Raw genomic sequence first — 27,102 nt, 5'->3', positions numbered from 1 at the left:
CGCTTTATTGGTAACTAGAACAGCCTCATCAAGTTTTGGGTGCTCTGGGCACACCTGGCACAACGTTTCACATGGAAAGAGCTGTTTCTGATGATCCATTTTCTGTGAGATGACATTTTCTGGAAGAGATCCAGGAATTTTTTTCTCTTTAAAAATATAGCGTATACTCCTTTCGACGGCAGCATTGTCCTCAAAGGAAGAACTCTCCTGAGTCGTCTGTGATGGGGTGCTTGATGATAGTGGTACAGTTGATTTGAAGATGTCTCTCTGTATCTGGAAGAGATGCCATTTAGCTATGTTTTTATGAGGACATGATATTCTTGGCTTTGTACAAACACAATGCCAGGTGTTCTTCAGAGCATTGTAAGTCACAAATATTCTGCCAAGACGGCAGAAACTGTGTATTTCCGGCTCAATTACAGACAAACAGATCTTTGTTGAGGATCCACCAAAATCCACCCTCACACAAAGTGGAGCATGTGCCATCTGGGCAGCTTTCTGTCTCTTTATGCATGTAGCAGCTTTGGCCTCTCCAAAAAATTGAAGGTCCACCATTTCCATCATGATGTGCTCTTGAAGAAAAACCTCCTTTACAGTTTCTCGGCAGTAATCTAGTGAGTGAAGGTGCTCACATAAACTGAAGCCTAGTCCGCTCCGCTGGGCTAGCAACTGGTATTGCTGACATTCCTCCAGCTTACATCTGATATTGTGAGACATCCCCCATGTTTTCCTCTGAACGTGAACTGGCACAGAAAACCCATGGCCAGTTCTCTGCACAGCAAATAACCCTGTAGTTTCATCTACACAAACACTGCAGATGACTGGCCAGGCAAACATCTATTGATTGGTTGGAGTGCTTCCTCATCATGTGAGCCTTGTAGTTTTTGGTACGAAGAATAAGGCCACAGTGAGGGCATGTCATTTTCATGGACTTTCCATCAGCTGCAATTTTATTGAGCACAGAGGGTAGAGCATATGAATGTTCTAACAAAGATTCAGAAAATGGTTCAGATACCGAAGACAAAACCTTGGGGGGGAGACGGGGCTCCTCGAAGCGTACTGCCGGAGGAATACGGGTCTCCTCGGAGAGTTCAGCAGGGAGCAGTCCTGATAATGATGGCTGACTTGGCATTGAAGAATGCTGACAAGACAATAAATGCCTTGCCATATCCCCACGTCGTATGATTGTAATCTTACAGACAGGGCAGTGAAAGTGTCCTGTTGTCCTACAAGGCAGCCTGCACTGGCATATCATTTTATCTGTAAGAGAAGAAAACAAACAAACAGATGTAATTTAAATGTAGTTGTATAGAATGCAATCAATTTATCTAATAATCAGATTGTACATGTTAACAAAAACATCCAAGCCAACCTCAATAATGAAAGCAAAATGGTATGGATCACAAAAGTTATGTCAAGAAAAGTGGTGAAAAGTAAATAAAAATATATTTTATAAAAACACTATTTTTGTTGCAGATGAATGCACTGAACTGTACAATATCAACAGCAACTTTTAAGTCAACAAAGATACTGCAGAAGTGCTTAAAAAAGTGCATATTTATAACTAGAAAGTATATTTAATACAAACATACCGTTGAAATGCAAAGCATTTTTTATATGCACACTTAGATGCTCCTCAATCTTTGCCCTGACAGTAGGGCTGAAAGTGGGGCACAGAGGGCAGTGAAAGAGTCCTCTGCAACACGTGTTGCATTCCTGCAATTCTGGCTTTAAGCCCGAATTCCACATTGATATGTGCATCTAAAATAGAGAGAAAAACAGATAAACACCATATACACATTTAAGTTAAGGTTTTAGCAGAAATAACAATTTACAGTTGGCATGTAATAGATTTGGGAAGAAAATTCTTGAAAAAACCCCCCAAATATTTTACAAGACACTTTAATTTGTGAGATATGTTTCTATTGACATGTAAAAGTCAATTGAACAGGGGCTAACTAAAATCTGGGCAATAAAAAAGCTGTACAGAATAGAATAACGAATAGAAGTATTGATAAATATATAAATCTGTTTGTGACGAAATTTACAGTGTTGACGCTAACCTAAGGTGTCACAAGTACACACGTTCCTTACTACAGTTTAGGTACCTCTGTTTAAAAATAATCAAATAAAAGTAGAAGCATTGACTCGACTTTTTAGTCAAGTGGAAGTAAGAAGTACAGGGTCTAAAATAATACATTTTGTACATAAGTAATAATTTATGTACAAAATTTTGAAGTAATCTTGCGTCCAAAGCACGCGTGCGGGGGCTGATTTACAAATGTACGGATTACAAAGTACAGATACGCGTGCTAAAATGTGAGAAGTAGAAGTATAAAGAAGTATACAGTAGGCACAAAAAAGTACAGCAATAAAGTAAAGATACCAGAAAATTCTACTTATGTACAGTATTGAAGTATTCGTTATTTTGCATCTCTGACGCCAACAATAAATCATATTCTAATGCAAAATATGTTTTTTTTTTCTTCTTCTCGCCCACAGAAGCCGTTAATCCAGCTCTCTTACTTAAACCAGGCCCAGGAAAAAGCATATCTATGCGTTTCTCTGCCATGGAGCACAATGAAAAAAAAATTAAATAAGAAGGAATGTTGTTGTAATGCAAAAAAAGTGGCAACATGGCTACTGTGGAGGTCACGTGTATCCGGTTACTGTGGAGGTCACGTGTATCCAGTTATTGTGGAGCTCCACAGTGGCTGCAGCCAGACCCTTCTCACTTCCTTACTACACCCCCACCATTTGTCTTACTGTATGGGTGTCAGACATGTTAAAATCCAGTGGCACCAAGGCATTATACAATAAAATAATATTATTAATACATAAGTAAAAGAATTTCCTATACAGTAGTTATCCACATTCAAAGCAAGGGTTGATGACTACAGCTCATAAGTAGTACCTGACCACAAATTGCTAACAATTTTTTATGCTCAGTACCGCATAGCAGCTGGAAAGAACTGAAAACTGCCTGTCCAATTAAATTTTTATGAACTGATTCTATAGGGAGCAACTTTTATGTCACCTTGTGGGTTTCTTTCTCATCTCTCGTTGGTATTCATGAAATAAGATGAATCTCAGTAAACAGCACATGTGTCCAGCCTCAGTGAACAGCCTGTACAGCTCCTGCTGTAGTCAAATGGGGACACATAGAGAACATGCCGGATCCTTCATCACCATTTACTTTTCTCTTCCTTTTCCTTCATCCTTCTCTTCTAAACTCCCAGTGATGTGTATCAAATTAGTGTTCTTTACCATGCTCACCAAGGTCAGCACTAAACACTCAGAGCCTTGTTCTTGTAAAAAAATAAAAATAAATAAATGCACCATCTAATTCTAAATTTGTCTTTCATCACTAAGTAATAATCAGAATATTATTTCCAGTGACAAGATATTAGGGGTAAGATAACAATCAGGGACTCCATACCTCTGACAAGGCTAAATTAACCCGATACCATTGGTAAAGAATGCTTAAAGCAGTTCTTGGATTCAAATTCAAATCTGGATTCAGCTCAAGAGTAACAGTTAATTACACCAACCATTCAATGTATTATTAACAAATCTGTGTCCAACAAACATGGGCCTGCAAATTAATTTTAACTGACATTTCATCAACTGCCTTTAGGCTGAATTGGAGCACTGAGCATGAGCCTGGTTTTACTCAGATTTTGTATTGTGAACTCATAGCCTTTTGACTGAAAGGGAACAAATCCTTTGGGCAAAATCTGAAAAATTTAACAGTTACATGGTTTAATAACTAATAATTTAGTCACCAGAAAAACTCCTAGTCATCAGATTGTGCTTGCAACATCAGACACTCTTTCCCAGGTGACCAATCAGGGCACAACTTGCCTTCCTAATCCAGAGCCATCTTGACCTATCTGCTGTCTGTTAGATGTAGGTTCCCTGCCCTCTTACTCCAGTGATGCCAGATCAGCTCAGAGCTTTGTTGACTCATGAATCCTCTTTACTCTTGATTACCATATTTTTCGGACTATAAAGTGCACTGGATTATAAGACACACTGTCGATGAGCGGGTCTGTTTTCATACATAATGCGCATTGGATTATGAGGCGCATTAAGCAAAAGAAAACAGTCAGATAAGTCAAACTTTACTCAACTCATTCTTCTTGCCTGCTCCACTTCCGGTACAGAAGGTGCATTGATTTAGTAATGTTGAATTCTCTCACAGCTGCTCTAATCCCATGTTGTTGCAGTATACAGTGGCTTGCAAAAGTATTCAGCCCCTTGAACTTTTCTACATTTTGTCACATTACAGCCACAAACATGAATCAATTTTATTGGAATTCCGTGTGAAAGACCAATACAAAGTGGTGAACACTTGAGAAGTGGAACGAAAATCATACATGATTCCAAACATTTTTTACAAAAAAATAACTGAAAAGTATTCAGCCCCCTTTAATCTGAGTGCAGTCAGTTGCCCATAGACATTGCTTGATGAGTGCTAATGACTAAATAGAGTGCACCTGTGTGTAATCTAATGTCAGTACAAATACAGCTGCTCTGTGACGGCCTCAGAGGTTGTCTAAGAGAATGTTGGGAGCAACAACACCATGAAGTCCAAAGAACACACCAGACAGGTCAGGGATAAAGTTATTGAGAAATCTAAAGCAGGCTACAAAAAGATTTCCCAAGCCTTGAACATCCCACCGAGCACTGTTTAAGCGATCATTCAGAAATGGAAGGAGTATGGCACAACTGTAAACCTACCAAGACAAGGCCGTCCACCTAAACTCACAGGCCGAACAAGAAGAGTGCTGATCAGAAATGCAGCCAAGAGGCCCATGGTGACTCTGGACGAGCTGCAGAGATCTACAGTTCAGGTGGGGGAATCTGTCCATAGGACAACTATTAGTTGTGCACTGCACAAAGTTGGCCTTTATGGAAGAGTGGCAAGAAGAAAGCCATTGTTAACAGAAAACCATAAGAAGTCCCGTTTGCAGTTTGCCACAAGCCATGTGGGGAACACAGCAAACATGTGGAAGAAGGTGCTCTGGTCAGATGAGACCAAAATGCAAAACGCTATGTGTGGCAGAAAACTAACACTGCAAATCACTCTGAACTAGAGATGGACCGATCCAATATTACGTATCGGTATCGGTCCGATACTGACCTAAATGACTGGATCGGATATTGGAGAAAAATAAAAAATGTAATCCGATCCATTAAATATCACGAAAGCACCTCACAAAACTTGCAACACGCCGTAACTCACCTCAGAACGTTAGCATGTCGGAGCAGTATGCATCACGTGATAGAGCGGCTGTGGCATGCGGGACCTGTGGTCTGGATAGCATTTGGAGCTTCGCTAGCAACCTGGCATTTCATCTCCGACAAAGTTATCCCCGAGAGAAGTAAAGCAAGTGTGTAAGTCCATCTCTGAATGTTTGTGAATGCGTTAAGCTTAACGAGCGACTGCCTCTCGCTCTCCGGCTGCTACTTCAATCGTGAAACTGCTTAAATGATCAGCTGATCGGCTTTTCTGTCGTGAGTCCGTCTTTGTTTTTGGCCCACTTTGCACCAGAAAGAGGAAACCAGCGGCTGAACAACAGCAGCACGTTTAAGCTTGATAAGCTGTTGTTAGAATTTATTTAATATTACTTTCTACACCAGGATCTTTTTCTACGTAGCTGACGCTGGTAACTGTGCAGGGGCGGATCTAGCAAAGTTTAGCCAGGGGGGCCGATAGGGCATTAACTGGGAAAAGGGGGCACAAAGACATACTTTTCTTTCTTATTCTCATTTAAAATGTCTAGCTTTTAATAAATAATTATCTGACACACAAAGTTTTAATTTGATGTAAAATGAATAGAAGTCAATTACTGTATATAGTGACTATTAAGTCTAATATATATACCCTAGTAAGCTATAGTACTTTTTCCTTTGGGAAGGTACCATCTGTGCAGTCTGCAATTTTGTTGAAGAAAGATGTTGAATCTATTTAATATTTCTTGAAAAATAATTGATTTCTGTGCATTTTTTTTCACACTGCATCAAATTAAGGTTGATTACGTCGATTAAGCATCATGAGGTGGCGCGTGAGGGGTGGTTCCCTTTTTTTTTTTTTTTTTTTTTTTTTTTTTTTGTTGTTGCTGGGAGTTGGAACCCTATTAGTTAGGTTGCTTAATATTTACGCTAAGTACTCTTTAAAATACCAGAATAGGGAGGATGGTGTAGGTTTAAGTTTATTAGATTGATCAGTATTGCTGAACTATGAAATATTTTTTTTGTATACAGGTATAACAGAATAGCTTTAGTGTAGTTGTTGTTTTAAACTTGAGTATGAACTTGCAGACTTGCAAAATGCAGCAAGATATTTAAAAAAACAGTTTTGTTGATTAAAAAACACTATATCGGATTCATATCGGTATCGGCAGATATCCAAATTTATGATATCGGTATCGGTATCGGACATAAAAAAGTGGTATCGTGCCATCTCTACTCTGAACACACCATCCCCACTTTCAAATATGGTGGTGGCAGCATCATGCTCTGGGGGGGCTTCTCTTCAGCAGGGACAGGGAAGCTGGTCAGAGTTGATGGGAAGATGGATGGAGCCAAATACAGGGCAGTCTTGAAAGAAAACCTCTTGGAGTCTGCAAAAGACTTGAGACTGGGGCGGAGGTTCACTTTCCGGCAGGACAACGACCCTAAACATAAAGCCAGGGCAACAATGGAATGGTTTAAAACAAAACATATCCATGTGTTAGAATGGCCCAGTCAAAGTCCAGATCTAAATCCAATCGAGAATCTGTGACTCAAGGGGGCCGAATACTTTTGCAAGCCACTGAATGTTATGCTAATATAGCTGTGTTGCTAGTGATCATGTAGCACTTCATAATATACCAGTTAGAACAATTTCAACCCTACAACTGTGGTGTATTCATAATTGCCCCTGGTATATTTGATGTATGGGCAGTATGTGTTTATTGTTCGACTGTGTCATTACGTGTTACGCATAGGGATGGGTACCGGTATCCGGTGCCATTATGGCACCAGTTCTGACATAAACAATAGTAACCAGACCAAAAAGCAGCGCACATTTCGGTGCTTTATTTCGGTGCTTTTTTTCCCCCTGAGATGTCATACACTTTGGATTCCAGCCAATCATTTTACCTTTGCGAGCGTAGTAGGCGGGCCCAGGTATGTACGTTCTTTTAGAGCAGAGCTACAGATTAAAATTGCCCAAAGCGAAGCGTTCAAAGTCTGGCTGTACTTCACAGCAAAAGATGCAAACTCAGCAGCCTGCAACAAGTGCTTTAAGGCGATACTGTGCAAAGGAGGTAACTCCTCGAATCTAATGAAACACCTGGCGACGTATAGCATTTTGTTAAAAGCCGAGAAATGCGCCATATTTGATAGCTTGCTGCGAGTCCTCACACCGTGCACATCTACTGCGCGTGGGTTGCCTGTTATCTGACCTGGAGTTAGCAACATCCCCCAAAAACCAGAAGAGTAGAGTCCTGGCCCCTAGCCCTGCTAGTGTAGCAGTGTCCACCACGAAAATGAGCTCGATGACGATCTCCCTTGCTGCCCTTTTTATTGAGACACAGTTCACACAAAACACGTCAGAACAAAGCCACGCCCAGACAAGGCATTGTATGTATATGTGTGAACTTCTGTATTTAAGTAATAATGTGTGTGTGTGTGTGTGTGTGTTGTTGATCAAAGGGTCCTATAACATAAAAGCAGAAGGAACATCCTTGGTCATAAAGAGGGTAGTCTCCCCCACACCCTAGATCAGCGGTCCCCAACCCCCGGGCCTCGGACCGGTACCGGTCCGTGAGTCGTTTGGTACCGGGCCGCGAGAGTTGAGGCTCAGGTGTGAAATGTATAGTTTTCAGGGTTTTTATCGGTTTTCAGCGTTATTTTGTTATCATTTTTATCGTTTACTTGGTTTTCCTTGGTCTTTTCACGTGTGTTATGAATAAATTTTCTTTTTTTCGGTACCGGTACTAGTTTTATTTTGTTGTATTTATCCGCGACACCTTAAAGGCCGGTCCATGAAAATATTGTCGGGCATAAACCGGTCCGTGGCACAAAAAAGGTTGGGGACCGCTGCCCTAGATGATTCACCCTAGGCAAGGCAATTTTATTTGTATAGCACACTTTCAGCACAAGGCAATTCAAGGTGCTTTACATGATTAAAATAAAACACAAAAAATAAAACATAAAACACTATAAAAGTAAAATACAAGAAAACATTTACAAAAAAGCATTTACAATAAAACAATAATCAAAACAAGAATTTATATGAAAAAATTAAAACAAACAAGTAGAGAGCCATAATAGGATCAGTTACTCATAAGCAAGTCTAAATAAGTGAGTTTTAATTTTAGACTTAAAAGAGTTCAGTGTCTCTGCAGCTTTGCATTCTCCCGATAATGTGTTCCATATGGGCAGAAATCTGTGCCATCAGAAACTGAATTTGAATAAGTTAAATTTGAATTTGAAATGCTCAGATTGAATCTGAATTGTAACTTGAATAAATGCTTTTGAAAACTGAATTTGAATTAGTCTAATTTGAAATTGAATTTATGGTTTGAAAATGATCATCACTAAATTGAAATTGCATTTTATATTTTGAAAATGAATTCATTTGCTTTGAAACTGCATTTTATCCTTTAAAAATTCAGCTCTCGAATAATTTCAGTTTCACTTCTCACCATTCAGTTTCAGTTCTACAATTCAATTTCAGTTCCAAAATTCAGTTTTTTGGAACTTACATCCGGTTCCGGTTCAAGCGCAGATTAATAGAACTACGTTTTACTAGCGGACCAAAAGTGTTACTGACGGGAATCTACAGCATCTTGAGCTGAATTAAGACTTCAGAAGTCATTCGTCATGTCGAATGACCAGCGGATAAACTCTCAGGTTGGTATTAAATGTATTACATGCATAAGAACAAGCGTCATGTTAACAAATGATAGCCGTAAGGTAACTGTTATGCTTATTGTAGCTGTTAGCTAAAAACGCTAATTTAGCGTAGTTTGCCCTGAATTCAGCTTTGACAAACAAATATGATCGACTGTTTCTAGTAGAATTCCAGAGTTGTCATCTTGGACCCTCTCAGAGCATCTATGCTTGCAGAGACCCCTACAGTAGGGAAACATGCAAAACAGTGCCCAAACTTTTGTATTTTAGCTTTATTTATGTCTTACACAGCATCCCAACTCTTTGGCTAACTTAATAACTTTAGCTAAAGTGAATAGTTAGTCTAATTCATTAGTGCAGCATTACTGGGTCACCTCTGTTTGAAGTGATATAATGTGATATACAACTATCACTGTGTTTAACTACCATAATAATTCCTGGGGTACTGAGTGCATGCTTAATTAGATTTTTTTTTTTTTAAACATACTACTCCACTTAAAGAAGTCCAGACGCTTTTCTTTGCAAGCTCCTTTGAATACTGCTCCATTACTATGTTTGACAGGCTGAAGTTGTCGGGTCACCTCCTAAATCGACCATCTTTTACAGGTGTTTTGTGCCAGAAATGGAGTGTCCACTGAAGACTGAAGATACTGAATCTCTACGCCTTGCCATTGATCCCTCTTGTGCCTTCATCGAGACAAGAGACAAACTTAACCACTCTCATATGCTCTGTACCTACATCACCTTCCCTGACAGTCGTAGCTTGGCTCATCTGAGGGTGAAATTATAAGAATGTGTTATTTTGCAAAGTGCTCTCTAGGGTTCCTAAATAAAATATGGCATTGAGGTCATTTCTTTTGAATTAATCCCTTCTTCTGAAATATAAGAACCTCTCCTGGTTTTAATGGCACTTTGGATTTCCTTACTTTCTGTTCCACTCCCAACCCCAAATAGATGCTGACAAGCTGCCACAGTAACATGGAAGAGGGAAAGACTTTGGAAAGAACTACTACAAATAAACCTAATGCCTAACAATGTATAATAATAATAATAATAATAATAATGATAAAAGATGAAGTAACAAGTTTTTAGTATTTTGTTTATTCCAAATGATCATCCAGATGTCTGTGACATGTGATGACAAACACCATAATGGAAGGCCTTAGTCATCACATGCTTAAACTCATATATTTTTGCATATGCTGAACAGGCAGTCAGACATGCTGTAACTGTGTGGTAGAAAACAGCATGAACACCATACGGCAGGGGTCTCAAACTCCAGTCCTCGAGGGCATGGAAAAGTTGCATGACACTGGCCCTTGAGGACTGGAGTTTGAGACCCCTGCCGTATGGAATATGACAGGTGTGGTTGAACTGCATGAAGACTGAAGTTTCTCTTCTCTTCTGGCAGGACAGGAATGTGGCCTTGTCCTGTGAGCCACTGTAAGGATGTACTTAGAGTAGAACTGGACTGTCACCGGCCTCAGGCTCTTCACCCTTTTCAATATTAGATATTGTTTACCTGTAAATGCACAAAGTAAATTTTGAAATGTAATTCTTGTCAAGAGTGAACAAGCACTGATAGTGTAATCTACAGCTGTGGCCAAACGTTTAAAGAATGAGAAGTGTTGTTTGCTTATTTACAAAGTTTGCTGTTTCAGTGATAGTTGTATATCACATTATATCACTTCAAACAGAGGTGATCCAGTAATGCTGCACTAATGAATTAGACTAACTATTCACTTTAGCTAAAGTTATTAAGTTAGCTAAAGAGTTGGGATGCTGTGTAAGACATAAATAAAGCTAAAATACAAAAGTTTGGGCACTGTTTTGCATGTTTCCCTACTGCAGGGGTCTCTGCAAGCATACAGAGGGGGTGCTCTGAGAGGGTCCAAGATGACAACTCTGGAATTCTACTAGAAACAGTCGATCATATTTGTTTGTCAAAGCTGAATTCAGGGCAAACTACGCTAAATTAGCGTTTTTAGCTAACAGCTACAATAAGCATAAAAGTTACCTTACGGCTATCATTTGTTAACATGACGCTTGTTCTTATACATGTAATACATTTATTACCAACCTGAGAGTTTATCCGCTGGTCATTCGACATGACGAATGACTTCTGAAGTCTTAATTCAGCTCAAGACGCTGTAGATTCCCGTCAGTAACACTTTTGGTCCGCTAGTAAAACGTAGTTCTATTAATCTGCGCTTGAACCGGAACCGGATGTAAGTTCCAAAAAACTGAATTTTGGAACTGAAATTGAATTGTAGAACTGAAACTGAATGGTGAGAAGTGAAACTGAAATTATTCGAGAGCTGAATTTTTAAAGGATAAAATGCAGTTTCAAAGCAAATGAATTCATTTTCAAAATATAAAATGCAATTTCAATTTAGTGATGATCATTTTCAAACCATAAATTCAATTTCAAATTAGACTAATTCAAATTCAGTTTTCAAAAGCATTTATTCAAGTTACAATTCAGATTCAATCTGAGCAATTCAAATTTAACTTATTCAAATTCAGTTTCTGATGGCACAGATTTCTGCCCATAGTTCCAGATGTGGGGAGCATAGAAACTAAAAGCTGCTTCTCCATGTTTAGTTCTGGTTCTAGGGACGGTCAATAAACGAGAGCTGGAGGACCTGACTGATCTACAGGGAGTGCAGAATTATTAGGCAAATGAGTATTTTGTCCACATCATTCTCTTCATGCATGTTGTCTTACTCCAACCTGTATAGGCTCGAAAGCCTACTACCAATTAAGCATATTAGGTGATGTGCATCTCTGTAATGAGAAGGGGTGTGGTCTAATGACATCAACACCCTATATCAGGTGTGCATAATTATTAGGCAACGTCCTTTCCTTTGGCAAAATGGGTCAAAAGAAGGACTTGACAGGCTCAGAAAAGTCAAAAATAGTGAGATATCTTGCAGAGGGATGCAGCAGTCTCAAAATTGCAAAGCTTCTGAAGCGTGATCATCAAACAATCAAGCGTTTCATTCAAAATAGTCAACAGGGTCGCAAGAAGCGTGTGGAAAAACCAAGGCGCAAAATAACTGCCCATGAACTGAGAAAAGTCAAGCGTGCAGCTGCCAAGATGCCACTTGCCACCAGCTTGGCCATATTTCAGAGCTGCAACATCACTGGAGTGCCCAAAAGCACAAGGTGTGCAATCCTCAGAGACATGGCCAAGGTAAGAAAGGCTGAAAGACGACCACCACTGAACAAGACACACAAGCTGAAACGTCAAGACTGGGCCAAGAAATATCTCAAGACTGATTTTTCTAAGGTTTTATGGACTGATGAAATGAGAGTGAGTCTTGATGGGCCAGATGGATGGGCCCGTGATGGGCCAGATGGATGGGCCCGTGGCTGGATTGGTAAAGGGCAGAGAGCTCCAGTCCGACTCAGACGCCAGCAAGGTGGAGGTGGAGTACTGGTTTGGGCTGGTATCATCAAAGATGAGCTTGTGGGGCCTTTTCGGGTTGAGGATGGAGTCAAGCTCAACTCCCAGTCCTACTGCCAGTCTCTGGAAGACACCTTCTTCAAGCAGTGGTACAGGAAGAAGTCTGCATCCTTAAAGAGAAAAATATGATTTTCATGCAGGACAATGCTCCATCACACGCGTCCAAGTACTCCACAGCGTGGCTGGCAAGAAAGGGTATAAAAGAAGAAAAACTAATGACATGGCCACCTTGTTCACCTGATCTGAACCCCATTGAGAACCTGTGGTCCATCATCAAATGTGAGATTTACAAGGAGAGAAAACAGTACACCTCTCTGAACAGTGTCTGGGAGGCTGTGGTTGCTGCTGCACGCAATGTTGATGGTAAAAAGATCAAAACACTGACAGAATCCATGGATGGCAGGCTTTTGAGTGTCCTTGCAAAGAAAGGTGGCTATATTGGTCGCCGATTTTTTTTTTTTTTTTTTTTTTTTTTTTTTTTTTTTGTTTTTGACTGTCAGAAATGTATATTTGTGAATGTGGAGATGTTATATTGGTGTCACTGGTAAAAATAAATAATTGAAATGGGTATATATTTGTTTTTTGTTAAGTTGCCTAATAATTATGCACAGTAATAGTCACCTGCACACACAGATATCCCCCTAAAATAGCTAAAAGTAAAAACAAACTAAAAACTACTTCCAAAAACATTCGGCTTTGATATTAATGAGTCTTTTGGGTTCATTGAGAACATGGTTGTTGTTCAATAATAAAATTATTCCTCAAAAATACAACTTGCCTAATAATTCTGCACTCCCTATAATGAGCTTTAATTTTCTGCTTCTAAGTTCAGATAGAACTGAGGTTATTGTAACGGGGTGTAAAAATCTTAGAAAGACTGTGGCTAACAAGATCCTTACTCTGGATGGCATCGTCTTGAGCCGCCTGTTGTAGTGATTTGGTACATTATAAGTAAAATTGAAACATACAATCCCATAGCACAACATCAACATTTATTTATAAAATAAAAATGCTTTTTCAGAAAAGAATTGTAACTTCACAATTCATCACCGATTACGTAGGTACATTTTTTTTTTAATGTACTAAATGTAGAATACATTGTTTGGTAAAATGCTGGTTACACGTTCTAAGAATGAAAAAATCAGTCTTTCAGAGAAAAAATTAGCAGCCACCTTTGTAACACTCTGCGACCAACCGTAGCTGTCTGATTTTCACCATGTCCAATCCTACCAGTTTGGTGTATGCCTCGGTGATGGCGTCAAAGACTTTCCTTTCCGATTTCAGTTCGTGCAAGAGCGTTTCTGCCACCATGCAGACTTTGACGTCGTCCATTTTGATGTGGCGAGCAATCAGCAGCCGTTGAATGGATGGAATGAAACGAGGGGTGAGGAGTCTTTTTCTGATGCTGTAATAATTTTCAGCGTAAAAGTCATCCTCCAACACTCGCGCACACTCATGCTGTTTCTGGCGGGGTTGATCGGACATACAACTGTTGCATTTGTCAGTGAGGTACTTGTTGATTACTAGGTTGACAAGATGATACACCGCGGTTTTCACGGTATCGATGAACAAAGAAGATGCCCAACCGTCAAGCTCGTCCGCTTGCTGCTGCTTTTCCAAGGGGCGATAGTAACCGGGCGTGTCAGGTAATATTGTGATTGTGCCCTCGTCCGCAGAACTTTCCTCCTCCTCCGCAGGGTGGCGCAGGGCTGTAGAGGCCATACTTCTCTCTGTTTTTGAGCTAAAAAAAAAAAAAGGTTTGAAGGAATGAGGCCCTGCGCCACCCTGCGGAGGAGGAGGAAAGTTCTGCGGACGAGGGCACAATACAGAAGCCTGTGGAGCTTCATAATTAACCTCAGTGTGTGAAGAGGACTCTCCATTTAATAATAGCTGTAATAAAATGTTATGGCCAACGGTGTTAAACGCTGCACTTGGGTTTAGCAGGGAAGATTTCAACTTTTCAATATGAATGAAGGCTGAAAACTGATTAGATTAATGTGTGATGATCTTTTCTGTGCTTCTTCAAGTTCGTAACACCAAACATATTAAAGGATGATATAAGGTTCACAGGAAGAGTTTAATTAGACACACATTTACTATTTTTCATTATACTCTTTCTTTCTTGACATGTTTAATATGCTTACTATCAGAGGAGAAAATGACCCTTGTGTAGTTTAAAAACTTTTTATTTAATCAAACTGTAATCTTGTTGAACTCTGACGGACATGTCTTTTAATCTTGTCAACAAATCCTTAATCACCTAAATCTGCCATTTATCATCTAGTAAAATGTTCCCTCTGCTTCTGTTGCACATCTCCCCGGACACTCTCTGCTTCATCTGTCCTGTGCAGGTGGTCCAACCCCTGCCTGCCTCCTTAAACTGGGGTGTTTAAATCTCTTTACCTCTGTTGTGAACTTCACACAAAGTTTGTGGTAACAAAATCAAACTGACGAGGATCTCGTTTGAAAAACAAACAAACACACAGTCACGAGACAAAATAAAAATGGTAAATGGCCTGTATTTATATAGCGCTTTTCTAGTCCCTAAGGACCCCAAAGCGCTTTACATATCCAGTCATCCACCCATTCACACACACATTCACACACTGGTGATGGCAAGCTACATTGTAGCCACAGCCACCCTGGGGCGCACTGACAGAGGCGAGGCTGCCGGACACTGGCGCCACCGGGCCCTCTGACCACCACCAGTAGGTAACGGGTGAAGTGTCTTGCCCAAGGACACAACGACCGAGACTGTCTGAGCCGGGGCTCGAACCGGCAACCTTCCGATTACAAGGCGAACTCCCAACTCTTGAGCCACGATCGCCCCCGATCAAAAAACAGACTGCTCAAAGCAAAAGCAGAGCCCTCACAGCTGGTAGTACAAAAACACAGTGACAACATGCGTATCAGATACCCTCAGTGCCAAAAGCATGAATATGAAAAAGGTGGGATCACCAAGAATATCCTAAAAATGGCATTGAGGTGGGTGTTACAGTGAAAAAAACAAAAAGCAGCCAAATTTTCATCTGGAAATGTTGAATTTTAGTAAAAACAATGCTCTGTAGTTTGATACTGTCGTTACAGACAAAGCAGATGTTTAAAGCCTTTGGACGCTCATTTGAAATGCACTCATTCTCCTTATCAGCTGGAAACATTAAAGCCGTAAAATGACTTTTTCGAATAGATAAAAACTATTGAACAGCAGCAATGTTGAGCCTGTTCCAAAATTTGAATGTACATGTGTTGAAGGTGCGGGTCTTGTTGAATTATTAAACATACTTTCTTTAATTTTTCGAGCCACAAAAACAACAACTTTTAATTTTCTTCTGCTTGAGTATCGGCCTCGGGTAGCTCTACTTATCATTGCTCAGTCTGTTGTCTGTTTGTGCTACTTTTTCAAGGAGCAGCGGATTATTGGTAAGGGTGACTTTATGTGTTTAGTTACTTAAGTGGTAGTACTGTGGATAGTTTTACCTTACATACATAGATCTACCAGTACAGCTTCTGAGGTAACCGTTTACAAAATGTTATATTCTATCCACAAGTTCTTTGCAATTTTACATTGATAAACATTATCCTTAACACTTTTGGCCCACATAAAGTACTATGGCCATCACACTGTCATTTAGAATTGTTTAAATAACTCGTGTCTTAAGTCATTCCATCAAACAGAAAATAAAAAAAGTCGCATGGTTCACTTTTATATCACAAAATGTTAGAAATATAAGTCGTTCATAACAAACTGAAAGGCTGGGAGTTTAAAATGCAAACCGATGGAAGTAGAAGACTATAATGTCACAGAGCACATGGTGTCTATTATTGTGTAGACATTTATAAATAAGAGCTTAATAAAGATGCTTAATTTCTTAAGAAATAAACAGGTGGAGTGATCTTTATCAAAAGTGGATGTTGCATCTGTGGCTAAACCCCTGTACCCAAAAACTTTAAAAATCAACTGTGTGTGAGGCTGTGTAAGTAAAGCTTGCCCTTCACACCCGCGTGTAACAAACCATTTGTTGGGGGTTGTGGATTTGACACCTCAGCATTGTGAAAGTGGGGAAACATGTTTCTGGCTGTGCATAAGATTTCTGCTTACAACTTAGAATCTCAGTTCTAAATGAAATTCAGATGTTTTTTTTAAGTATGGCTAATGTATTATTTGACTTCTAAGGCACACACACACACACACACACACACACACACACACACACACACACACACACACACACACACACACACACGAACAACACCAACACAGAGAAGAAGAAGAGGGGGTCGTTTTACATCATAAAAACGCAATCATTCATCTTTCAACTGTATCTTTCTGTTCTGGCTTTAGAATCATTGGTTGTTTACTGAGCCGTACTTTGGGAGTCATACTGTTGTGATACTGGGGAAAAAAGGGTAAGGTTTGATAGACTAAACCCTTACACACATAACTTGAAAAACCTAAAGAGTGTGTGAGTGTCATGGTCCTGGGTCGTTGACCCAGCGTTTTGTGTTTTGTGATTATTTCCCTCTGTTCTAGTTATTCTGTGTCTTCCCCCCTTGTGTCCGGTTCGGGTTCTAGATTTCCTGTTTTGTTCTGAAAGTCTGTGTCTGTTGTCATTGTGTTCAGCTTGTGTCCTCCAGTCATCATGTGTATTCAGATCAGCTGTTCTTCCCTCCTGTGTGCGATTACCCGATTACCGTGTGTGTGTGTGTGTGTGTGTGTGTGTGTGTGTGTGTATATAGTGGGTGTCGGTCTGTGTTCGTTGTCGGCTCGTCTGTGTTTCTTGGTATCCTGTTCCTTAGTCTGCGTCTCTCTGCTCCGCTCTCCGTTTTGTAGACTTCAGGTTTGCTCTTTAGTTTCTCCCAGTTTAGGTTTGTCATTACTCATGCTTCATTGCCTGCTTTTGCCACTGCCACCATGTAAATAAACTTCACTCGTATCATCAGTTTGCTGCATTTTGGGTCCTCCTTTTCCTCCACTCCACACGGCTCACTCCGCCAGCCGTGACAGTGAGACTGCTAGCTGTGTTGTTCAGCAATAAACTTATCTACAAATGTGTTAGTAAAGAGTGAATTGTACTTCTGTCCCATTAAGCAATGGTTTAACAAATTTCACTGCAAACTATAAAAGGAATCTGGATTTATATAGAACATAGTAGTGCAGGAAACACTAGTATAAGGTGTCTATGGAAGAAATCTCCTTCAGCGTTCAAATGACCAAGTGAGGACTACAGGCGTTGGTTGGTTGTGTTCAGGGAAAAAGCAGCTAAATACACTGTGACTGCTCCACATTGTTAGTGAGTTAACTCTGGATATCTGTAGGTTTTGTCAAACTTGGAGTGAACAAAAGCAGAAAAACAGTAAAAGATGCAGACAGTGAAAGTCTGGTTTATTTCATGAACACAATGAAACATTTTACAGTCCACAGAGCAAAGTAGCATACATGATAAATAGATACACATAACACGGACAGTGAGAAGTAAAACTCGTCGTCTTACCACATGTTATATTCTGTAAACTTAAAATAAACCACAGAAATTAGAGTTTAGTGTTTTAAAGTCATTATTAAAAACTAGAGATGGACCGATCCGATATTACGTATCGGTATCGGTCCGATACTGACCTAAATTACTGGATCGGATATCGGAGAAAAATAAAAAATGTAATCCGATCCATTAAATATCACGAAAGCACCTCGCAAAACTTGCAACACGCCGTAACTCACCTCAGAACGTTAGCACGTCGGAGCAGTATGCATCACGTGATAGAGTGGCTGTGGCATGCAGGACCTGTTGGTGGTCTGGATAGCATGTGGAGCTTCGCTAGCAACCTGGCATTTCATCTCCGACAAAGTTATCCCCGAGAGAAGTAAAGCAAGTGTGTAAGTCCATCTCTGAATGTAAAGCATTCCTACGTTAAGCTTAACAAGCGACTGCCTCTTCTTGCTGCTACTTCAATCATGAAACTGCTTAATGATCAGTTGATCGGCTTTTCTGTTGCGAGTCCGTCTCTTTTGTTTGTTTTTGGCCCACTTTGCACCAGAAAGAGGAACCCAGCGGCTGAACAACAGCAGCACGTTTAAGCTTGATAAGCTGTTGTTTGAATTTATTTAATATTACTTTCTACTCGAGGATCTTTTTCTACGTAGCTGACGCTGGTCACTGTGCAGGGGCGGATCTAGCAAAGTTTAGCCAGGGGGGCCGATAGGGCATTAACAGGGAAAAGGGGGCACAAAGACATACTTTTCTTTCTTATTCTCATTTAAAATGTCTAGCTTTTAATAAATAATTATCTGACACCCAAAGTTTTAATTTGATGTAAAATGAATAGAAGTCAATTACTGTATATAGTGACTATTAAGTCTAATATATATACCCTAGTAAGCTATAGTACTTTTTCCTTTGGGAAGGTACCATCTGTGCAGTCTGCAATTTTGTTGAAGAAAGATGTTGAATCTATTTAATATTTCTTGAAAAATAATTTATTTCTGTGCATTTTTTTTCACACTGCATCAAATTAAGGTTGATTACATCGATTAAGCATCATGAGGTGGAGCGTGAGGGGTGGTTCCCTATTTTTTATTTATTTATTTTTGTTGCTGGGAGTTGGAACCCTATTAGTTGGGTTGCTTAATATTTACGCTAAGTACTCTTTAAAATACCAGAATAGGGAGGATGGTGTAGGTTTAAATTTATTAGATTGATCAGTATTGCTGAACTATGAAAAAAAAATTTTCCATACAGGTATAACAGAATAGCTTTAGTGTAGTTGTTGTTTTAAACTTGAGTATGAACTTGAGACTAGCAGCAAGATATTTAAAAAAACAGTTTTGTTGATTAAAAAAGACTATATCGGATTCATATCGGTATCGGCAGATATCCAAATTTATGATATCGGTATCGTATCGGACATAAAAAAGTGGTATCGTGCCATCTCTATTAAAAACATGAGTCAACATTACTGAAGTGACACTTTAACGATGCTTCATATCACCGTGTTTATGATGATAAAACATGTTCTCTCATTAGTAGTTGTCTGCGCTGTCACTTGTCATGAAAATGTCCTGAGCCTGGGTTCCTCTTCAATTATCATTGATCATTAATAGGACGCACAAAAGATTTGTTGCATTATCCCCATAAACAACACGCTTTTATAGAAATCATTGTGACACAAATATTTAGATTCTTGCTTCACAATGTGCACGAACTCAAAATCTTTAGTTTCATATTTATAAAGTATCGCAAAGAATACATTTATACCATTGTATGAGCTACACTTCTTGTAAAAAACTGATTGGTAATGCGTTTGAGAAAAGCGCCTGCTGTGACCTTCCTTCTGTGAGGACACACACACACACACACACACACAGAGAGAGAGAGAGGGGGGAGATCATTAATACAAAGGATTGGAGCCGTTTTTGGATTTTCACTTGTTGTTGGCTTTAATATGAAGTCACATAAAATTCATTCCAGTTTTTTTTGCCTTTGCTTCAATTAAGATGTTTCTTTAAATCTACAACAGCTTCCTTTTCAAAAAAGTTTACTGACATAGTAAGGAAGTAGCTAGCGACCTCAGTAAGTATGAGCAACAATAGCTTAGGGACAGTTTCTACAATAAAGAGGATTTCATCATCTGCTGTTCGTCAAAAAGTGCCGTATTAAAAACAATTCAGCAGACCCTCAGAGTACGGATACAAACTGTTTTCAGCTGTAGAGGTAGAGGTACGCTTCATGTACTTATCAACATTCAGTTTAGCGGAGTGGATTAGAGTGCATTGGTGCTTGGGCCTCTTTTATTTAGCACGGTTATACCATTGTGAATTTAGCTATATAAATATGCTAAAGAGTCTATAATATGTTTGACATGCAACTAAAAGTTCGAAAATATATATTTTTTAAATCAGTAACTTTGCAAATTTAGAGGAAATATTTTCGGACAACATATGTGTCACATTTTAAAAAGGGTTTGAATAATCAGCACTGACATACAGACATTTATGCCCTGGGTATAACAGACATGCTTACCTTGTGAAAGGCCCTCAGATTTCTTGGAGCAGAGAAACACTCTGTATTGTTGCTTTTCTCTATTGTATAAGCAGCGCCCGGCTGTCAGAAACGCTCTGTGCGGGTAGCAAAGTCGGCTCCAACGCACATTCAGGTGAAAAAATAAAAAGTTAAAATGATATACCTTGTGGCAGTTGTGAAGTGCTGAGGAAAATACTGTGTGTCTGATGGGGTGTTTTTATATAGGTGGGGCTACTTTCAGTTGACCTCTGCGATGTAGAGATAAGAGTACGTTGTAAGGAAGAAAGGTGGAAAGCCTTTGGAGACTCTGTTGGACAAGGTTTCTGTTGGCCTCTGACATGATAAGATAAGATAATGGAATTAACCGTTTGTTTGTAATTAAAAAATGTGGAATGTATGGAACTACAGTTGAGATGGGTGCTGGGATACTCTTGATAAGGGAGCCTCTTTTGTTTGCTTCATGACTTCTTTTGCAGACTGTTGGGAGCCTAACTGCAACCCCCTCTGTCTAACTGTTACAGAGTGTGGGAATTAACTGTTTGTGAAGAAACACCTTTGGGCTGGGGTGCTCTTGATAAGGGAGCCTCTTTTGTTGCTTCATACCTTTTTACAGACTGTTGGGAGCCTAACTGCACCCCCTCTGTCTAACTGTTACAGAGTGTGACTAGGTGTGAATATGTGTTTTTTAGAAGTATCACAGTTTATTTCTAAAAGAATACATGTTGTTTGCGGTGCTCTATTTAAAACTATTGGCCTGTGAAACTTTTAGAAAAGTGAAATGCCCCTAAAGTAGTTAAATCATCTATGTGTAATCTAACTGTTGCAGACTAGTAGATAACTATAAGACTAGTTGCATTAAAGCCACATTGGGGTTGATATACAGCGCTAGTGTGAATATGTACTTTTAGAAGTATCACACTTTATTTCTAAAGGGATACATGTTGTTTGTGGTGGTCTATTTAAAAAATATTAGCCTGTGAAACTATTAGAAAAGTGAAATCTTCCTAAACTAGCTAAATTAAATGCTGTAAGCTATAGGTATATTACTACTGAGGGATGCGTTAACTATTTGGACCAGATCTTCCCTGATGGCTGGGAGGACCTTTTTAAGAAAACCTGTCGGTAATATATCCAAGCAGCAGGTGGCAGAGCTTAGATTCTCAATAATTTTATCGAGGCTTGATTGATTTATTGTTTGAAAGTGAGTCATTTTCTCTGCATAAGTGGTAATTGGGCTTAACGTCGGTATTGGGGTTGAAACTAATGTGTCAATCGATCTTCTGATTTTCAAGATCTTTTCAATAGAGAAGCTGGCAAATTCATTACAGGCCCTGGTGGAGCTTAATTCAGGGGCTATTTCCACTGGAGGAGTGGTTAATCTCTCGACTGTAGCAAATAATGTCCTAGCATTGTTGTTGTTTCTATGAATAATCTCAGAGAAAAATGACTCCCTTGCATCCTTCAGAGCTAGCTGATACTTATTCAGCCTCTCTTTATATATCTCGCAGTGAACCTGGAGTAGAGTTTTCTGCCATTTTCTCTCAGCATGCCAGCACTCTCTTTTTTCATTACATACCAGTGGATCACTTCTCCACAGAGACTTCTTTTTACTAGAGACAGTTTTAACCTTGAATGGTGCAATCTTATCCATCATGTCTAAGATTTTGGATAGAAAATCATCTGTCAGTTTGTTTACTGAATGTGTGTTGGTGGATGTTGGTGATTTAAACAAGGTGGAAGTGTACATCAGTTTAAAATATTCAGCTGAGTTTTCTCCAAAGAAGCGTTTTTAACAGTGATCTTACTCTGATTAGGTATATTGGCTAAGATGTTGCTATCAAATGAAATGCAGAAATGATCAGATAATGCAATATCAGTAACGGCAATGTTAGAGATATTTAGATCTTCGCTAATAAGTAGGTCCAGAGTGTGTCTTCGATTATGCGTTGGCTCACTAAAGTGCTGGATTAGATCAAAGTTATGGAGGACATAATTTAATGCTTTTGTTCCGCTATCTTGAAGCTTGTCAGTATGAATGTTAAAATCTCCCACAATTGCTATCTGGTCATAGTCTAGACATATTGCAGAGCAAAGGTCATTGAAATCATTAAAAAAGTTTGTATTAGATTTTGGTGGTCTATATATGTTTAAAAATAAAACTTTGTTTGGTTCATTTATTTCAGTAGCTAAATATTCAAAGGTGCTGAACTCACCTAGCGATACCTTTTTAAAGTTTAGTGATTGGTGAAAGATTACAGCAAGACCACCACCTCTTTTTTTTTTTTTTCTGGTCTCACTAATGAAGTGATAATCAGTTGGGCGAGTCTCTATTAATACAGCTTGTTCTGAATTTCCATCTAACCAAGTTTCTGAAAGAAAGAGAACATGTATATCATGTGAAATGATGTAATCATTAATTAGGAGAGACTTCCCTGATAGAGATCTAATATTTAGTGCAGCTGCTTTAATATTTCTTTTAGTGATTGAGAGATTATTGTTGCACAGTATTATATTCAGATTCTGTTCTGTTTGATTATAAGTACTTTTAATGTGTAAGGATCTGTTGCCTATAATAACTGGTATTTTGCTTTTAATATATGAATGAGAGTGACCGGACACATTTTGGTGGAAATGATGCAATCCGGTAACGGCATCCGGTCGGTATCAGATATCAGACTCAGTTAGGTGGAGTGGAGAGCCACATTGTTTATAATTAGTAGGTGGGTGTGGTCCCACTTTTGGTGTCAGATGAATCCCTCTGTTTATTTGGGTTTGAAGGGGTTCGGGAAACGACTTAAATGGTGATATGATCACTGATGAGGATGAGGATGATGAAGGTGTACAGGCATCAGCTGGTGAGTTTCTGCACGGAGTTGAAACTGCATATTTGGCTGGAGTTGCTGTAATCTCTGCTGGAAGTGAAGTTGTTGGGGGCTGGCATAGTAACTCAGCTGTTTGAGCTATGTCAACTGATGTGTTTCTGCACAGCGTTGCTGAAACTCTGTGTTTCTTTCGAGTCGTCAGGTGCCGTTGTTTTTGGGTTGGCTGATACGTCTCTGGCAGGCTTATCACTGAAAGGTGCAAGTACGTCATGGTCTCTGTGTGATACAGCTGGTTGGCGTCCACTGTGTGTCTCAGCTGATACTGACGTCTTTATCTCAATTTGAGAACAGGGCAATGAGTTCACGTGAGACAAGTTCAGAAGATAAAGCCTCTGACCTTTCTTATTAATGTTACGTTCATTTCTTGTAAACAGGTGCTTCCTTCCACAAAAAATCTTAAAATTATTTAGATATCGAATTGACCTTTCAGCACAGACAGTTTTAACAAACCTGCTGAACGATTTCATCTTGCTATATTCTTCACCGTAGGGCGTTGCTGGAATCGGTCCAGATACGTGGAGTTGCACCTTGTGGTTGTCAAAGTTCTGAAGTAAATCCAAAAAGTCTTTCTTTAAAATTTCGGATTTTTTCAAAAGGATGTCAGCAGCTCCAGCATGAACAACAACTTTTTCTAGCTCTGGGTTATTCTCAATAATTGATGGAATCCTCTCAGAAATTTCTTTTACTGTCATTTGTGGACAATTAAAGACACTAGTATTGATGCATAGCTGTTCAATTCCTTTGATTGATCCGTCATGAATAATAGCAAGTGCTCTCCCTCGCTTCCTGATCTCTGTTCTCTTTGCCCATTTCGTGCGGGTTGTTTTATCTTTATTTACATTCCGGTGACCTCGCTCTGCAGCTGACAGTCTTTGCGGGCTGGACGGTAATGAGCTGAGAGGCGCAAATCTATTTTTTAGAGGAATAATCGAAGTTGTTTCTTGTTGGAGTGTCTTTCGATGTTCCTTTATCTTCTTCCTGGGAGTCTCCCGTCTAAGAAGGTCTGATGAATGGGGAGTCCCTCCCGACAAACGTCCTCCACTCGGAGGGGTCCCACTCTGTGTTGATGGTATTGGTCCGCCCGGTTGTTGCTTGCCGTAAGCCACAGGCAGAGTTTTATTGCTTTCGCTTTTGGCGTTCTCCTCAAGGCGTCTGATTTTCATTTCCATGTCGTGGATTCTTTGTAATAGTTCCTGAAAAGTCTCGTCCGAGCAGAGGGCCATCCTCTGATCCTTGATTCCGTGCGCGGCCTCCTCGCTGTCTCCCACACGCACCCACGAACGCCACAGCTAATCGTCAGTAGCCCAGCAGCAGGGCCGGCCCCGCGGCCGAAAACCGCAGAAACAGCCTGATTTCTGTCTGTCAATGAGTAACGTGATTGTTGGTGTCTTCATCTGACTCGGCTGTCTTAGCTCGAGCTCGACCTGCTGAGTGTGACGGGCTCAACAGAGCGGTAAAAAGGCGAGCAAAGCACGTAGTGCGAGCATGTAGCATGAATGTACTAAAAGTACCTGGTTTTGTGGTTGATAACACAGTGAAGCCATACAAAGGGGAGGAAGTTTACCAACATCAAACAGACCTTCACAAGGATGTTCCTGTGATAAAAAAACACTACCGCCCCCCTCCCAGAATCTTAAGAATCTGGGGAGGGAAGGACAGAAAGAATTCCTTAAAACAATGTACAAATGGTAAACATAAAAATGACAAACATTTAACAATTCACTCTAACATTCCCTCCTGTTATGTTATTTTTATGCTTCAAATTATTCCTATGTAGTATATTCTAAGCCATGCACCTCATGCTTGACATTTTCAGCGCTGGCGTCATTTATACACACGCTTCTGTCATGTCAGTAATTTCAGTCATGTCATGTTGTTATAAAAGTACATAATTAACAAATGTATTGGAATCATTTTAGTTAGCATTGATCTTATACACGGTAAAATGCATCCTATACATAAGCAAATCAATATCAACAGTCCAAAAACAGGAATTAATATTTTCAAAAGAAGATGCCACCAAGGACCAGACATTAACCAAGCTATCCAGCCTTGTGGTGCATCTACTCCTGTCGTGCGATTCATTATGTATTTCTGCAAGTAAACAACTGAATGTCAAAAGTCAAAGAAGAAGAATCATCATTCTCAAAAATCATATGTCACTACAATCCAACTGTATACAGACATAGGCATTCAAACGCATCAGTTGACTTTATTGTTTGTCCATGTGGCTCTCAGCTAACTTCAAAGCTGTAGCCTGGTCAACACCCTTCTTTATTGACTCCTATCACCCCCCCCCCCCCCCAAAATCTTCTCACTGTAGGCATCCTGTGGGGGTTAGAGTCAACTGGTGAATTATCTGCATTTACAACTCTTCTCCTGTCCTGTTGTCACCACAGAAAACGATTTGTAAAGGAAATTGGATCAAGCTGTTTTGATCTTCTTGGCTCAAAACCTCAAGTGTTCATGATGTAAATGTAGACAAAAGGTTTCTCTGTTTACATCCTTCTTGCAGAAGACAAAAGAATAGGTGATGTTACCATGTTCCATGGTAAATCTCCAACTTGGACTAATCCATTGTCCTTCATACACATAGGCAATTGGCCTGTTTCCAGTTCGTTTAGCTGTTCAATGTCCTGCAGCAAGTCAGATACTTTGAGACAGACTAGCAGGTCTGTCTTACCACTCATCCCCCTCTGGGCCCACAGGCTCAAGAAGATGCACAGCACATTCCCAGCCATTCTGATGAGTACCTGTGGCTCAGTTGGTTTCATCACCAGATTGAGACGAAGGGCCGTGGAGGCTTTCCCCGCCCCTTTGTACCCGGTCTTCCTGCCACTTACTCCGAGCTGGCCTGGATGTGTGTCACCTTCTTGCAGTGTGCTTGATATATCCAAGTGTTTCTTCCAGCAATCTTCACTGCTGTAGTCGTCATCAGCAGCACCTAATAGGGACCTTTCCATCACAGACTGGATCAGCACTTCCTCTCCATGGCCTTATCAACATCCAATCTCCAGACTTCAGACTCTGCTCCTGCAGAGAAACAGAATCATCTGGCAGATCATTTGTTCTCATGACTTCTTTACTTTTAAACATTTCAAGCATCTAATCTGCTAATATGCTCTCTCTTCTGCTTTTCTATCATCACTACAGAAGACTAGAACTCTAAATGCTCTAACATATGTAATCTCAAAGAGTCAGACCGTTCTCTGTTGGAGTAATCCTCATGTACATCTTAACGAATTCTATACAGTCTAACCATGTCCTGCCCGTCTTCCTAAGTCTTAACTTTACTGTTCTATTAGTTCTCTCTACCTGCAATTTTTTTAAAAGTATTTAATAATCCTAGAGTGAGTATAAACTACTGCTCATCTCCCTCCTGTTGAGACATGGTATAGCCCATGGCTCAAAATAGCAGCAGTCTTATACAAATTCTAAGGCAGTATTGGTTTATCACACAGATAATAAACACCAACCTGCAAGCTCGCTCCTTCTGTAAATCACAACTGTTTTCCTGCTGTAGGTGAGTGGGCCTGCATGTCTGCCAATGTTGTACTGCTAAAATATTAACACCATGTTCTCCTAAAGCTGCAAAAACTTTCCCTAATGCAACTGGATCTTTCCCTCACATATGTGCTGCACATTTACAAACGGCAAGTCTACTGGACAATAACACTGCCTCCAGCAGATTTTGCAAGAGTTTGGCTTGGCTACAGGTTTCCCTGTAGAGGTTGTCACACCTCGTCTCACTCACTGCACTACAAAGAAATGTAATGTAGCAAATGCATACTGCCTATCAGGGTATATTGTCTCTCTGCAGCTTCAC

The 27,102-nt window shown here is 39.8% G+C and overlaps 2 protein-coding genes across 3 annotated transcripts in view; one reads left to right on the top strand and one right to left on the bottom strand.

The window, feature by feature from the left end:
- Positions 1-27,102, top strand: part of tnfrsf21 (tumor necrosis factor receptor superfamily, member 21) — a 243,776-nt gene that overhangs the window by 116,638 nt on the left and 100,036 nt on the right. The gene's annotated exons all lie outside the window — the stretch shown is intronic.
- LOC147313331 (uncharacterized) lies at positions 13,538-26,239 on the bottom strand. Its single transcript, XM_086264370.1, has 2 exons — positions 26,030-26,239; positions 13,538-14,182 (listed from the first exon to the last, which is right to left on the bottom strand). Exons 1-2 carry the CDS (start codon positions 26,237-26,239, stop codon positions 13,538-13,540), a joined length of 855 nt encoding a protein of 284 aa, XP_086120496.1.

The sequence above is a fragment of the Aulonocara sp. 'chitande type north' Nkhata Bay genome, linkage group LG15 (assembly GCF_057382095.1).
Source record: "Aulonocara sp. 'chitande type north' Nkhata Bay isolate Kocher_YH1m ecotype deep benthic linkage group LG15, A_spYH_male_GT1.1, whole genome shotgun sequence".
Classification (NCBI taxonomy): domain Eukaryota; kingdom Metazoa; phylum Chordata; class Actinopteri; order Cichliformes; family Cichlidae; genus Aulonocara; species Aulonocara sp. 'chitande type north' Nkhata Bay.
This window is presented reverse-complemented; position numbering and strand designations above follow the sequence as displayed.

Bases quoted from the DNA above. Each gene is read 5' to 3' on its own strand.
- LOC147313331 (XM_086264370.1), bottom strand. From the start codon at position 26,239: ATGGAAAGGTCCCTATTAGGTGCTGCTGATGACGACTACAGCAGTGAA. The intron at 14,183-26,029 runs GTACTCATCAGA...CCTCGTCCGCAG, and splicing joins TGAAACCAACTGAGCCACAG to AACTTTCCTCCTCCTCCGCA.